At 46.8% G+C, this 14,331-nt stretch overlaps 2 protein-coding genes across 6 annotated transcripts in view; one reads left to right on the top strand and one right to left on the bottom strand.

Moving 5' to 3' along the window:
* The window catches only part of LOC106712395 (E3 ubiquitin-protein ligase TRIP12), a 39,520-nt gene extending 27,956 nt beyond the window's left edge, over positions 1–11,564 (top strand). For 3 of the 4 annotated variants that reach the window (XM_014504944.2, XM_014504940.2, XM_014504942.2), the window contains exons 23-39: positions 5,321–5,498; positions 5,632–5,824; positions 6,292–6,479; positions 6,589–6,784; positions 6,939–7,036; positions 7,213–7,350; positions 7,549–7,673; positions 7,757–7,909; positions 7,988–8,199; positions 8,474–8,565; positions 8,670–8,973; positions 9,086–9,463; positions 9,619–9,807; positions 9,977–10,145; positions 10,254–10,370; positions 10,483–10,662; positions 10,821–11,564. In XM_014504944.2, coding sequence (XP_014360430.2) covers positions 5,321–5,498; positions 5,632–5,824; positions 6,292–6,479; positions 6,589–6,784; positions 6,939–7,036; positions 7,213–7,350; positions 7,549–7,673; positions 7,757–7,909; positions 7,988–8,199; positions 8,474–8,565; positions 8,670–8,973; positions 9,086–9,463; positions 9,619–9,807; positions 9,977–10,145; positions 10,254–10,370; positions 10,483–10,662; positions 10,821–11,017 — 3,107 coding nt within the window. In that variant the 3' untranslated portion in view covers positions 11,018–11,564. The remainder of the gene's footprint in view (positions 1–5,320; positions 5,499–5,631; positions 5,825–6,291; positions 6,480–6,588; positions 6,785–6,938; positions 7,037–7,212; positions 7,351–7,548; positions 7,674–7,756; positions 7,910–7,987; positions 8,200–8,473; positions 8,566–8,669; positions 8,974–9,085; positions 9,464–9,618; positions 9,808–9,976; positions 10,146–10,253; positions 10,371–10,482; positions 10,663–10,820) is intronic. The other variant, XM_014504943.2, reaches the window with a different exon arrangement.
* A 727-nt stretch (positions 11,565–12,291) lies between these two features.
* LOC106712364 (transmembrane protein 256 homolog) lies at positions 12,292–13,843 on the bottom strand. Of its 2 annotated transcripts, none has more exons than XM_014504884.2 (3): positions 13,665–13,843; positions 13,246–13,521; positions 12,292–12,577 (listed from the first exon to the last, which is right to left on the bottom strand). In XM_014504884.2, the coding sequence occupies exons 1-3, from the start codon at positions 13,734–13,736 to the stop codon at positions 12,434–12,436; spliced, it is 492 nt and encodes a 163-aa protein (XP_014360370.1). In that variant the 5' UTR covers positions 13,737–13,843; the 3' UTR covers positions 12,292–12,433. The 2 variants fall into 2 exon arrangements, with proteins under 2 accessions (XP_014360370.1, XP_014360372.1); XM_014504886.2 differs by having other exon boundaries at positions 13,739–13,837.
* Between the last annotated feature and the right edge of the window lie 488 nt (positions 13,844–14,331).

Raw genomic sequence — 14,331 nt, 5'->3', positions numbered from 1 at the left:
TACGAGGGATAAACTTCGGTGTTTGCCCTTTACTCGCATCATTAGAGCCCTGAGTTTTTAGCAACACTAAATCCCCTACTTTGTAACCCGGAGCAGGGCGACGATTCCCGTCGGCGTATTTCTTCTGGACTTCTTGGGCCTTCTCGTGTACGTCACGAGCGTCGTGTAGGACGGAAGCCAGTTTCTTCAGGAACGGAGTAATGGGCAGAGTGACATTGTCGTTGTTGATTATCGCTCGCATGTCGGAAGACACGTCGGCGGGAGCGCGTATTTTGCGACCGAAACTAAGGTAAGCGGGCGAATGGCCAGTACCCGCGGTAGTTGCAGAGTTCATCGCGAATCTAATGGCAGAAAGGTGGACGTCCCAGGAGTCATGTTGCCTACCTACGAGAATCGCGAGTTGAGGTTTGAGGTCGCGATTTTTACGCTCTACAGGATTGGACTCGGGGTGGTAAAACGAAGTTAATGATTGAGTGATTCCCATCACATGGCAGGTTTGCTGCATTATTTCGCTCACGAACTGCACACCGTTGTCGCTAATTATTCTCCTGGGTGCCCCGTAACGCAGAAAGACCTCGTTCACCAGCATCTTGGCGCACTCTTCGCTGGTAGCGGAGGACAGTGCGAATAATTCGACCCACCTGGTACAAGTATCCTCCACGATGAGGATCCATTTGTTGCCGCTGGGGGTCTCCGGCAAGGGCCCGAATAGGTCCACTGCGAGCACCTCGAAACGGCGGGCCATGGCTGGAACCTGTAGCAGACCGGCGGGTTTCCGGGTGTCTACTTTGTAGCGTTGACACGTCGCGCAGTCCTTGATATAGGCGGTCACGTATGCTCTCATACCAGGCCAGTAATACTTACCGGCGAGTCGTTGTAACGTCCGCTCCACGCCGAAATGGCCAGCGGTGGGGGCGTCGTGATATTCGGCCAGCACGTTCTTACGTTCGTGGTCTGGGACCACTAAACAAGCGTCATCGTCGTCTTCATTATCGGGACCATACCTGTATAATACGCCGTTCACGATGACGTAGCCTTTATCGGACCATGACCTCCCCCTAAAGGGATCGTCGGATTCTAACCCTTCGACGATTTTGCTAACCTCGGGATCTTTCAGCTGGTTGTCTCGGACTTCCTTGGGGTTGCGCGAAGGCAGGTCTACTACGGCAAGACACAGGTCACAGTCAGCCTCAGTGACGCATGCAGGGCGTGATAACGCGTCAGCGATCACATTTGCCTTACCTGGGGTATATTCTATCTTTAAATTGTATTCTTGGAGGCTGAGTGCCCACCTGGCTAGGCGCCCACTCGGCGACTTGAGGCTCATTAGCCACCGGAGCGGTTGGTGGTCGGACTTCACCACCACTTCGGCGCCATCGATGTATCCTCGGAACTTTGACACGGTCCACACGACGGCCAGTGCCTCGCGTTCCGTAGTATTGTAGTTCTTCTCAGCGGCCGTGAGAAGGCGGCTGGCGTACTCGACTGGTCTCTCATCGACTCCCTCCCCCTGGAGGAGAGCCGCCCCGAGTGCGTACCCGCTACTGTCAGTCCTGAGTACGAACGGTAGAGATGGGTCGGCCTGGCGTAGGATCGGCGCCGATACGAGCAGCTGCTTGATTCGATCAAAAGCAGCCTGCTGCTCCGGGCCCCATCGCCAAACACTCACCTTTTTCAGCAACGATGACAGTGGACGGGCAACCTCTGCGTAGTTCGGAATGAACCGCCTAAACCAACTGGCGGTCTGCAGGAAACATTTCAGATGTCTAACGTCGCGAGGTGTCGGCATGTCTGAAATGGCCGCCGTTTTATCAGGGTCTACATGTATGCCACCTGGCAGTATCACGTGGCCCAGAAACTTTACTGACTCTCTTGCAAAGTGACTCTTATCGCGATTGACTCGCAAGTTGAACATGGCGAGTCGATCGAAGACAGCGTTGAGGTCACCGAGATGCTTTTCGAAAGATTGATCGGACAGGACGATCAGGTCGTCGAGATAGGCTAACAATGTCACGCCTGGCAAATTAGACCTAAATCTGTCTATCAGCCTTTGAAACGTGGCTCCTGAATTACGAAGGCCCATCGGCATGCGTTTGAACCTGTGCGTACCGAGCGGTGTAGTGAATGCTGTCTTATCCCTGTCACTGGGATCCACACTCACCTGGAAGTAGCCTGCTCGGAGGTCAAGAGTAGTCATATACTTAGCTGTTTTGGCAGCATGCAGAATATCCTCGATCCTCGGTAAAGGGTACCGATCGGGCTCGGTGACCGCGTTCAACTTACGGTAGTCTATGCACAGCCTATAGCTGTCGTCCTTCTTTTTGACAAGGACCACGTTCGAGGCCCAGGGGGACTCGCACTCCTCTATAACATCAGCGTCGATGAGCCTATGCAGCTCCTTCTCGAGCGCCTCCTTCTTGGGTGGAGACAGCCGGTAGGGAGGTGAGGCTAGAGGTTCCTGTGTATCACTCACCTTGATTTTGTGCACTGCAAAATCCGTAGGTGGTCCATCTGCAGCGAATTGATTGGCCCTCTCACGCAGGAGGTCGCTGAGCGCAGCCCTCTCCTCGGGTGACAAGGTTGTACCCTCATCAGGACGTAACATTACGTCGCAGTCTTCGTTCACGGTGTGCGCTGCATCTACCTTTAATACGTAAGAATACTCGAAAAGGAATTTCTCTTCCGGATAGTCCGCGAAATGCCATGACTCCTGAGCTATATCTACAACTATGCCGGCGTTTTTAATGAAATCGCGACCTAATAGCGTCCTGGTGTTGTCACCTGGAAACACCATGAACTCCGTGTCAAAATTCCGTCCGCCTAACGAGACAGCCACGGTACCGATTTTAACCGACTTAACATGTCGCGATCCGTCAGCGAGGCCGATAACGCGTTCTACATCGTGGAAACGTATGCCATTGTCCACGAGTAACGAATATAATAATGGGCTGGCCACACTATGTGTAGCCCCGATATCAACTATCGCTACCCCTTGTTTGCCGGCTACTCCTATACTTATCAACGGATGAGGCGATGCGGCGAAAAAGTCACCTTTCACAACGTTGAAATTGGCTGACTGCGCGGGCGCCGACTTATTCGTATTCGCGCATACATCACACTTTGAGCGAACCACCCCTGGTTGGCCGCAACCGTAGCAACGAATCGGGTGAGTACTCTTACTATCGTTAGAAATTTTATTATACGTTTTCCGACAGTCATTTGACACGTGTCCAAACGCTTTACAAAACAAACAGCGAGTGCGAACGCGTTTCGAGTTTTCGTTCGAGTTAGAGGTGAGTTTGGGACAAGTAGTAGCGCTCGAGCTCATAGTAACGCCGCCGCCGGTGTCGGGCGAGGCGCGCGCGCGCGCCGTCGTCGGTACGGCGGTTTTGGCGGGAACGGTCGACGCGTTATTTACTTCCACTATATAATCTTCGACGAGTCTCGCTCTCTCTAACAAATCATCTAAGTTTACACAACTATCCCGAGATAAACGTTTCTTTATTCTACGATGTAGTAACCCGAAAATAATATCAACTTGCATTACATTTGGTACAACATAAGGTAATTTTATCAATAACGATCGTACTTTACAAATAAAAACTTCTGCCCTTTCATTGTCTTTTTGCTCCGAAGCGAACACTTCGCGTAATACTTGATACGCCGGCTTCTGGACGCCGTAGGTGGCGCGCAATCGCGCCAGCGCGTCTCACCACGTCGCGACGCCGGTGCGTGCGCCGCGCCACCACACGGCCGCGTCGCCGGTCAGCAACATCGGCAGGCCGCGCAGCGCGTGCTCGTCGCTCACGGCAGCGCACTCTTTGTAGACCTCCACCGCGTCGATAAATGCTTCTAGTACTTCGGCGTCGCGCGACTCCCCGTCGTATCTTGCGGTACATTTTGAAAAATTCCCGCCGTACGTTGTCGAAGCGTTGGCCGCTGTCGAAAGCGCGGGAGAGCGCGACGGAGAGTGCCTTTGGTCGTGGCGATGCGTGGTTCGTAGGGCTTCCATTAAAGTACGATTAGTTTCCGCCTGGGTTCGGGCGAAGGTTTCCATCATCGTGGAAAACAATCTTTCAGCGTTGAACGCCGCGGGCGCGCCGGCATGGCCCTCGCCGGGCGCGGGGTTGCACGCGGCGCCGGCTAGGACGCTCGGCTCATCGACGTTGAAGACCACAGGTGCGTCGACAGGAGCCTCGTCGGTCGCGTGCATGTGAGCGGCGCCCCAATGGGCGTGCGGCTCACCGGCGTTGAAGGTCGCGGGCGTGTCGACAGGGGACCCGTTGAGCGCGTGGGTGCAAGCGTCGCCCCTCTGGGCGCGCGGCTCGCTGGCGCTGAAGGTCGCGGACGTGTCGACAGGGGACCCGTTGAGCGCGTGAGTGCGAGCGGCGCCCCCCTGGGCGCGCGGCTCGCTGGCGCTGAAGGTCGCAGGCGCGCTGACGGAAGACCCGTCGAGCACGTGATTTTTGCGAACGGCGCCCCTCTGGGCGCGCAGATCGCTGGAGTCGCAGGTCGCAGGCACGCCGCCGACGACAGGAACCCCGTTGAGCGCGTGATTGCGAGTGGCACCCCTCTGGGTGCGCGCCTCGCAGGTCGCGTCGGGTTCGGACGTGATGCGTGCATGTAACGACATGACGCGCTCGTCGGCGCAGGACTCGGCGTCGCTGTCAAGGTCGTCGTTTCGCGAACCGTCTGCCGCGTGTTCCTTCGCTTTACACTCTATCGCCCGGGTTGCGCGTGTTCTTGACTGTCGTGTCGACATTATACGGATATTAAAACACTTTACTGTTCATAGGGTTCGTTTTCAATCTGCTATATTAGCCCCACGTTGGGCGCCACTTTAATACGACAGGGCTGGGGTTCCAATAGGAAATAAATACACACACTTTACAAAACAGCGTCTGTTGTATTAAAAGAAAAAACAATACAATCATATAATTAACTATACGCAAGGAAACAAAAGTACACAACATGGATAACACGTAATTCGAAAGAATAAGTTCGTTAGAGTGAGCGAAGGAAGGAAGAAGGGCGGCGTGTGTGCGCAGGAGCGATTGCGGCGCGACTGCCTGGACTGCCCGGGACTGCCCCGCCGCGGGCGGGGCGTCTTATATCGACCTTGAAGTGTAACGGCTCGCTATTTAACCCATCACGCGCCGTTGCTAGGCGAATCTAACCTTGCGCGTGCGATCGTTTCTGCGCGGCGCGTTACACCTTTTAATTAAAATTAGATAAAAGGAAGTGATAAAAACTGTTTTATATTATTTTACGAAGTTTTGACAGCATTAGTAATTATTTTTTTTATCTTATTATTATTTAGCAGCATCTGCGATACCGTCGGCGTCGCGGTCGACGTCGCGTGTGGGTGGAGCTTCGCGCACCTCTTCGTTCCTGTCCTCTCTGAACCCGTCGCGCTGGGGCCGCACGCCGCACGCGCACCGCGACACCGCCCTGCTCGCCTCGCCGCACGCCTCCACAAACCTCACCGTACAAAACAAGTACGATAAGTCTAACATACAAAGTTCGAGTTACCATTATCAAAAACGTCCAATAACCGCCCGATTACTTCTGTTTCAATTTAAAATGAATATTTAAATGTGGTAGAGTAATAAAAATATATTTTTGTTTCAGAGAGAAGGTCCGCGAATGGATAGTATGGAAAGCAGGTCGTCTGCAACGCGAGTGGGGCGCGCTGGGCGGCGGCGCTGGCGCACTGGAGCAGCTTGCCGCGTTGGCCGGCGCGTTGCCACACGCGCACCAGCGCCGCGCCGCGCTCCACCAGCTGCGGGACACGCTGCTGCATCACGACGTCTCGCCATTCGAGGTACATAACACGCTATGTTGCAATACAACAAATTATTAACATCACCCTTGTTGCTGTGACACACATACAAAAACATATCCACCCCTTTTATTCTTCTGAAAAAGCTGATATGACAATGTGTGAACTTCTGATGAGACTAGCTTTTGCCCGCGACTCCGTCCGCGCGGAATAAAAAAAATCTTGCCTATGTGTTCTCAGACTATTTTTTACATCTGTGCCAAATTTCATCAAGAACCGTTCAGCTTTCCGGAGATACCTTCAAACAAACATCTATCCATACATCTATCCATCCATATAAAATTTCGCATTTATAATATTACATATCGCGACTCGTTCCTGAATATTCTACATGTTATTGAGTTCACACTGGTTACATTACGCTGCAATATATACACGTTTTAGTTTCAAAGTACATAATGCATGTAGCAAAAGTAACGCAAACGATTAAATGAAATGTATTTGTGCAGGTGAACCATTCGGGAGTGCTGGGCGCTCTGCTGCAGTACCTGACAGGCGGCGAGGGCGAGGGACAGGCGGAGGGAGGAGAGCGTGACGTGGAAAACGAGACGCGTGACGTTGCGCAGGAGATAGCCGACTGCGAGGACCGCCTCCGACTCTTCCTGCACGTCTTCGCCGACATGCCGCTCGTGCCCGAGTAAGTTACGTTATAAATATACAGTCCAACAAACTTATTGAATTATTGCAATCGCTCGTTAGGGCTCCCTGTGTCACTTGAATGTTTTTGTAAATGCGTGGTTTTGCAGCGACCGGGATTGGATGGAGCAGGTGTCGGAGGTGGGCGTGTCCAGCGCTGGGGGCGGAGCGAGCGCGCTGGCGGCGCTGGTGGGCAAAGTGAACGCTTGCGTATCGCACCTGGAGCAGTTCCCGGTGCGAGTGCACGACCTGCCCGCGCGCCCAGCCACCTCCGCGCTCCGGTTCTTCAACACCCATCAACTCATGGTCAGTACATGCACAACTACAACATGTGCATTATTATACATCACTGAACAACCTCTTTGACATAAAAATGTAACCATAGATCACATATTTAACTTTTCTGATATTCAAAATTAAACTGCCTATTTTTTTATTAACATGATGTGTTTTGTTCCAGTGTGATCTCAAACGTCATCCAAATTGCACCAACCTGAAACAATGGAAGGGTGGTGTGGTACGGATAGACCCGTTAGCTTTAGTACAAGCCATTGAGCGGTGAGTGTTCCTCTTTCATTTAAAACTTTCCATATTTCTCTATAGAAGCTCTTTTCTCTCTGTCCATGATGTCAAAAGTTAACATAAACGAATACAAGTAATTTTACGTGTTATAAATTATACAAGGTACAAAGTGTAGAGTACAGTTAGTTTATAAAATGAGGCATGTGTCGCAGATACCTGGCGCAGCGCGGGTACGCGAGCACACGCGCACGCGACGGCTCCGCTGCGGCCGCGCACTCTGATGACGAGGCCGCCTCCGACGACGACGTCGAGGACTCGCTCGGCACACCGCCTCACCACCAGCCCACTGAGTACGACTTTCACAACATTTTTACAACTAAAAATATAACACAAATACATAGTAACAAACATCTATCCATTTAAACATTCGCAATTTTAATTGTCATACTTACCTATATTACCACTACAAGAGACATCTTGATTTTGCAGGATTTTCGTTGAAAATTATACGTGAGAATTGTTTTTATATTCACATGTTTTATTTGCAGTTCTGAACACAAATTGGAATTCCTTATCGGCGACACGGTGCTGCCATACAACATGACAGTGTACCAGGCTGTGCGACAGTTCGGCGACCACACAGACGCAGACACCGACACTGAAACACCTATAGGTATGCACTTCTAATACTGCCATTTTATTTACGTGATTTTGAGATTAATTGGGCACCTTTTGAAATATATATGTTACTTACAGCAAACGCTGGCATCTGGGTGCAAACACATACGATATACTACCGCGCGGTGGACGCGGGCGAGGCGCCGCGTGCTGACGCCGCCGCTTCACGCAAAGGCAAGGGACACACCACCAAGATCTCATCACGACGCAAGCCCGACCTGCTCTGGAACGGTAATATTTAATGACTTTAACATTAACTGACGTATTACCCCACTAAAAACTGAAAGTATTAATGTCTCGTTGTATCAGAGGGCCTAGTGCCTACACGTGAGTCGCCGCTGTTTGTGATTCTGCGGTCACCGCTGGTGAGCGGGGGCGAGGTGAAGGACGCCTCGCTGCCGGCGCTGGGCCTGCTGCGCGCGCTGCACGCCCTGGCGCGCCACTGGCACACGCTCTACCGCGCCGCCTGCCTGCCCGACCACCGCCCACTAGTGCCCAACTCGGACTTCATAAATCCCAAAGTATGTCACATATCAAGAAAAAAAATTTTTTTTTAAATGTTAATAACTCAAACTCATTTAAGTGATTTAGTAACTTATTTACGTTTTAATAATATGTTATTTAGCTGGTCCAAGTGTTGATCACTTTAGTTAAGGTGTTTGAATTCAACACCGTAACTTCGATGTTACATTAATAATCTGAAAGCTTCAGTCAGTCGTATGCGTATGCGGATACTCTTACATAATGTTAGAATTCTACATCTGCAGTTTTATTTAATCCGACTTTTCCTTTCAGCTTGCTGCAAAAGCAAATCGACAGCTTCAAGATCCATTAGTAATTATGACCGGAAATTTGCCACCATGGTTAAAGAAAATTGCTTATGCTTGGTAAGTCTAAATTGGTTAATTGATAACACAAAGTATTTTAGACTTTTATTTAGTGCATCTTTGCCATTTTCTTTAATAAAAACAATATTGTGAATGTTTTCCAGTCCTTTCGTGCTGCCGTTCGAGTGTCGGCACTTGCTGTTCTACGTGGTGTCATTCGATCGCGACCGCGCGCTGCAGCGGCTGCTGGAGGCGGGCGGCGAGCGCGGCGCTGCGGCGGCGGACGAGCGCGTAGCGCCGCGTCTCGACCGGCGCAAGCGCACCGTGCAGCGACACAGCGTGCTGCGCCAGGCAGAGCACGTGATGCACGAGTTCGCGCACACCAAGGCCCTACTCGAGATACAGTATGAGAACGAGGTCGGCACCGGACTCGGGCCCACACTCGAGTTCTACGCACTCGTCTCACAGGTTATATACGATTTCATTCTCTTCTGCCGATAAAATCTTTTAAAAATTAAAAACAAAAACATTTTTTTAATAGGTCTTATACGGTTACTTTTATTATTGTTAAAAATTGTAGGAATTGCAACGCGCCGATCTCGACTTGTGGCACGGAAGTGAGAACTTTAAACAGAAGCCGACATCGTTCGGTGGTGAAATAGTGAAGAGCCAGCCGCCCGTGGTGACGGATCGATCGTCGGACGCGGCGACCCGGCTCGCCTCCTCCGTGCGCGACGCGCTCAGCTTAGACGAGGAGCGCTCGCCGCAGCCATCAGACCTCGAGAAGGAGACCTCCATCCCTTCGCCTGCGCCCGACGCCACCTACGTCACCTGGCCCTGTGGACTCTTCCCGCAGGCTATCGGCCGCAACGCCAGGGCCTCGCATCTCTCTCGGGTCAAGGCCAAATTCCGCTTCCTAGGAAAGTTCATGGCCAAAGCTGTTATGGATTCTAGAATGGTGAGTTCGGAATACTTGCAGGTTTAGAAATGTCTAAAGAATCTTCAAAACAATGCAGCAAAAATTTTCTAGGTGCCACTGGCAATATGTATTAGTTTACATATTTTAGCAAATCTGTGATAAGACTATAGTTAATTTTATGGATTATCTTGTAGGTGGACATCCCGCTGTCAGTGTCTATGTACCGGTGGCTGGTGAGCGAGCAGCGATGGCTGGGACTCAGTGACGTGCGGCACGTTGCGCCCGAGCTGTGGCGCTCGCTGTGCAGGCTGCGGCGCGTCGCCGAGCGCGCACAGGCCATCGCCGCCGACCCCCGGCACACGCCAGACCAGCGCGCACATCTCGTGAGACATACACATAAATAAGGCAAACGAACGAGTGGTTCATCTGATATCAAGTGACTACCACTGCCCAAGAGCAAAGCATGTCAAAAGAAGAGCTAGATCAAACAAGTCGAATCTGATATTTTGTACCTTGCCTGTGGTATGTTTAATGTTATTTCATACTTGTCAGATAAATGCTCTGGAGTTGGACGGTTGTCCGATCGAAGAACTGGGCCTGGACTTCATTTTGCCGGGTGACGGGTGCACAGAGCTGCGGCGCGGAGGACGCGACCTGCCCGTCACCGCGCACAACCTGCACAACTACATCGCCCTTGTCACGCATTGGCTGCTCTACGAAGGTCCGTCTTCACCATTTCCACCAAATATAGATCATAGCCACAGTCGTAATAAACAATATTATGACAAACTCATGTATTTGGTGATTTAATGAAAATGTTTGATTTTAGGAGTGGCGAAACAGATGGAGGCGTTTAAAGAAGGATTTGAATCAGTATTCCCATTAGCAAATCTCAAGATATTCTACCCTGAAGAGTTGGAACAAGTGTTTTGTGGAAGTCCATCAGGTATGAACCTTCTGTGTCTTAATAAAGTTTTCACCATTAGTATATTTTAGAATTTAAATGTTGTGTTTAATTAGTTTATCATAAAAGCGTATATTTTTTATTGTATAAAAAGGCGGCCGTGAGCAGCGGTGGGAGGCTCGCATGCTGGCGGAGTGCATCCGGCCCGACCACGGCTACACGGCGGAATCGCGCGCCATCCGCATGTTGGTCGACATCCTCGCCTCGTACTCGCGCGACGAGCAGCGCCTCTTCCTACAGTTCGTTACTGGCAGCCCCCGCTTGCCCACTGGAGGTAATGCTCGATAACTGTCCACATACTCCCACCATCACTACCTGATTTGATTGGTACAACTCTACAATCATTATTTTGTTCACTATATTGTGTCTACTGCGGTAATGTTGCAATAATCAATTATTTAATAGATTTTCATAATGAATTAATGTTATCAGGATTCAAAGCGCTGAACCCCCCTTTGACGGTGGTTCGCAAGTCACTGGAGTCATCGCTGGACCCGGACGAGTACCTGCCGTCGGTGATGACGTGCGTCAACTACCTCAAGCTGCCAGATTACAGCAGCGCGGAGGTGATGCGCGCCAAGCTGCGCCTCGCCGCCTCCGAGGGCCAGCACTCCTTCCACCTCTCGTGAACACTCTCTCTGCGTACGGTACTAGTGTGTGTAAATGCGGTTAGTGATATTGATAGTTGTTGTAATGCTGGAGCCACATCCCCGGACATCTACCTTCTTATGTGCAATCAGAGTGATTTATTTCCCCGCTGTGAGACAGACACCTTAAAGTGCTGTGTTATTTACGTTTTGTTCCCTTTTCGTTTTACTTTTAGATTACATAAATATGTTTATAACTATATTTTGTGTTAATTTAATGTGATAGTTTTGTATATTTCTTTATGAATATGTTAGATTGGTTCTGAATTTGTAAGAATAGGGTGTGCGTTGCGCGGCGTCGGCGATGGCGTACGCGTAACGCTTGTAATCGTCACCATGTTATATAAAATATCTTACTACATAAGTCACGTTTTATGGACCATTAAAAATCTTCTTTGAGAGTCCCTTCGAGTTACGATATAGCATTTAATGTCAAACGGTATATGTTTTGATTAAACTCTAAGAATGATAATTAACATTAAAGTGCAAAATTTAATATGTAACATTTCAATAAAACCTATAAACTATAACTGATCAATTATGTGTTTTCTTCAACACCCTACTTCCAAAATGTGTTACCATCATCTGCATAAAAACATGAAAGTTTTTTTGATATGAAAATAAATCGTGAGGCAAGCACCACCATACTGAATGTTTTAGTAGCTTTTTTTAAACTGAATGTTATCTCTTACCAAAATTAACAAACTGTTCACAACGTGAAAAAAATCTTGGAGGTTAGTTTCCAATTCATTTTCACCCATCTGTAAAGATGAGAGGCAATGCTGCGAAACCATAACATGTTAAATTACTATTTGGTTTTCATATTTTCCATCAATTTGTCACACCTGCCTTAGTGACGACACCAATTCATAGTTCCACAGGAATATTCAGTAGTTGAAAATATGTGAACTAATAGTCATCTTGACCAATGAGGTTGTGGCAGCTGCATGGTGTAATGTTGCTATTTTCATATTTTGAAAAGGGTGGGAAGGAAATGTGGACTACAATTATAAATATGACGAAGTTAGAAAATTTTGCTCACTGATAACCCTTAAAACTTATAAAGGCTAATATTCTCAAAGCAATCTTTGAATAACAGATTTGCATGCCACTACAATTTTTTCAATTTCACTAAGTTTTCATTGAATCTAAACAAGTCAGTGGCACTGAACATATTCAGATTAGTTAAATACAAGCAGTTTATAAAATTATTTAAGTGAAAAGCAATAAAACACAGGTATAAATATTTACAGGACCATTTAATATTTCGGTGTAAAATGAAATGCCTTAAATACTAATTAGTTGAAATAATTACAATCGCTGGAATAATCACTACTTACAATCTCTAAACCATAAACCATAGTACACCAATAATGAAATATTTATTCAAAGAGGGATTCATATGACCATTGCCAACCAACCTAAGATGAGACAAGAACCTCCAATTGGAGTGAGTTTTCTGAACTTGGGGTTACCAGTGAAGCAATGGTAGTAACATGTGCCACAGAACAACGTCATTCCTGCTATGAAAAATCCACCAGCCTGAAAATGTTTAAATACATTAAAACTAGCATTATTTATTTTAATTATCATAACTTAATTACTTTTATTTTATATTAATTTAAATTTAAATTTTTGATCCCACAGTCAAATTATTTTATCTATCTTCTATATATATAAAAGAAAGTCGTGTTAGTTACACTATTTATAACTGAAGAACAACTGGATCGATTTGACTGAAAATTGGTAGGCAGGTAGCTTAGAACCAGGAAACGGACATAGGATAATTTTTACCGCGTTTTCTATTTTTATTCCGCGCGGACGGAGTCGCGGGTAAAAGCTAGTTTTATATAATTTTGTGGGACATAGTTGTATTTTAGGTTATCATTGTATTATAAATAAATAATAATAATAATAGCATTGAGTATCACTGCTTCAGACATCTTAGTTGTATGGTTAGCAGTGAATTTTTACAGATTCTTAATGAACTCTTTTAAGTCATTGGTTATATGAAGAGTACTGCCATAACATGGATTGATTGCATAAATTATTATAGTATTTCATCATGATTTTTTTGACACAAATTAGTAGCCATGTCAAACTTCTTAGTAAACTATGAGAAATGTTATCAATCTTTTGTATGATTTGGCTAAAGCATTCAAACTATCTGTGATAAATGTTTAAACTTCATTTTATGTGGTATTACTTACAATATATGGTTTTCGGCATAGTGGCACAGTCATCAAAGCTAAAGTATGGAGAAAGTGGAATCTATTAGCCGTCTCAAAGATCTTTCGTAAATCTTCTTTGCCTTCGGTTGTAGGAAATGTGCGATGTGCGCCCATAGCGCCGAGCACCACAGCCATGGCACCGCTCAGCCCTGCGAGCCTGACAAATGGCCCTGCCGCTTGAGCTAACTCCCAGAGAGGCATTTTTATAATAATTGGTGCTGGTTGCAATGTCTCTGTCTTCGATTTAAAAACACCCTGAAAATACGTATTAACACAGGATCGCAATAGTCTCTACTGACAAAAGATATCGTTTTTATCGCTATTTACGATGACATGATATTTTTTTTTTGTTAATTCATGCTACATCTACATATTACATATTTAAATTTGTGACTTACTATTTGGCGTAAAACATTCATAGCTCCTTCCGTTACCGTATTAATCATAAAAGCATCAGCTAAATTAACCATACCTTTCAGGATTTTGCAGCAACCACTTTAAAATAACAAAAAAGTGTTAAAAGGTAGTCTCTGTTTTTTCTTTATTGATAAATTGATTTTATATTTTGACTTTGACATTTAGTACTAGGGTTGTACTCTTTCGTTGTTCGTCAAAGAGTATGTAACTACTTCGTAGTTTTAGAGATGAGTTCGGTATTTTATACATGCATCTTAAAAATCGATTTAATCTGTTTTTTTTATGAGGCAGGCATACCTAGCAGGACCCAGCTAGGTATTAACTTAATCAAAGTGAAAATACTTAAAAGTGAACAGCAAGGTGGGGCAGTAGAGGTAATGTTATAGTTTCATTGTAGCTGTTAAAGGAAAATAAAACATTTTTAAAAACTTAAAAAAACATGTTTAATTTATTGTGATAATTAATCTTGTTGAATTTTTCTTAAACTGGCTGCTTACTTGGTTGTTTTCCTACCTACATAATTTTAACAACTTATGAATGTATTTAATTTTTCGGCTCGTAAAGCTTTTTAAGTGCTTGTACAATATAATATCAGACTGTGTACACAATACACATACAGTAATCAGCGGATCTAGGTGTTTAGGACAG

Source organism: Papilio machaon, chromosome 3 (assembly GCF_912999745.1).
Source record: "Papilio machaon chromosome 3, ilPapMach1.1, whole genome shotgun sequence".
Taxonomy (NCBI): Eukaryota; Metazoa; Arthropoda; class Insecta; order Lepidoptera; family Papilionidae; genus Papilio; species Papilio machaon.
Note: the sequence above shows the minus strand (reverse complement) of the source record. Positions and strands in the feature narration are given on the sequence as shown.

Coding starts and splice junctions, on each gene's coding strand:
- LOC106712364 (XM_014504884.2), bottom strand. CDS start 13,736: ATGGTTAATTTAGCTGATGCTTTTATGATTAATACGGTAACGGAAGGA. Junction 13,522..13,664: donor TGAATGTTTTACGCCAAATA/GTAAGTCACAAA, acceptor ACGTATTTTCAG/GGTGTTTTTAAATCGAAGAC. Junction 12,578..13,245: donor TATGCCGAAAACCATATATT/GTAAGTAATACC, acceptor AAACATTTTCAG/GCTGGTGGATTTTTCATAGC.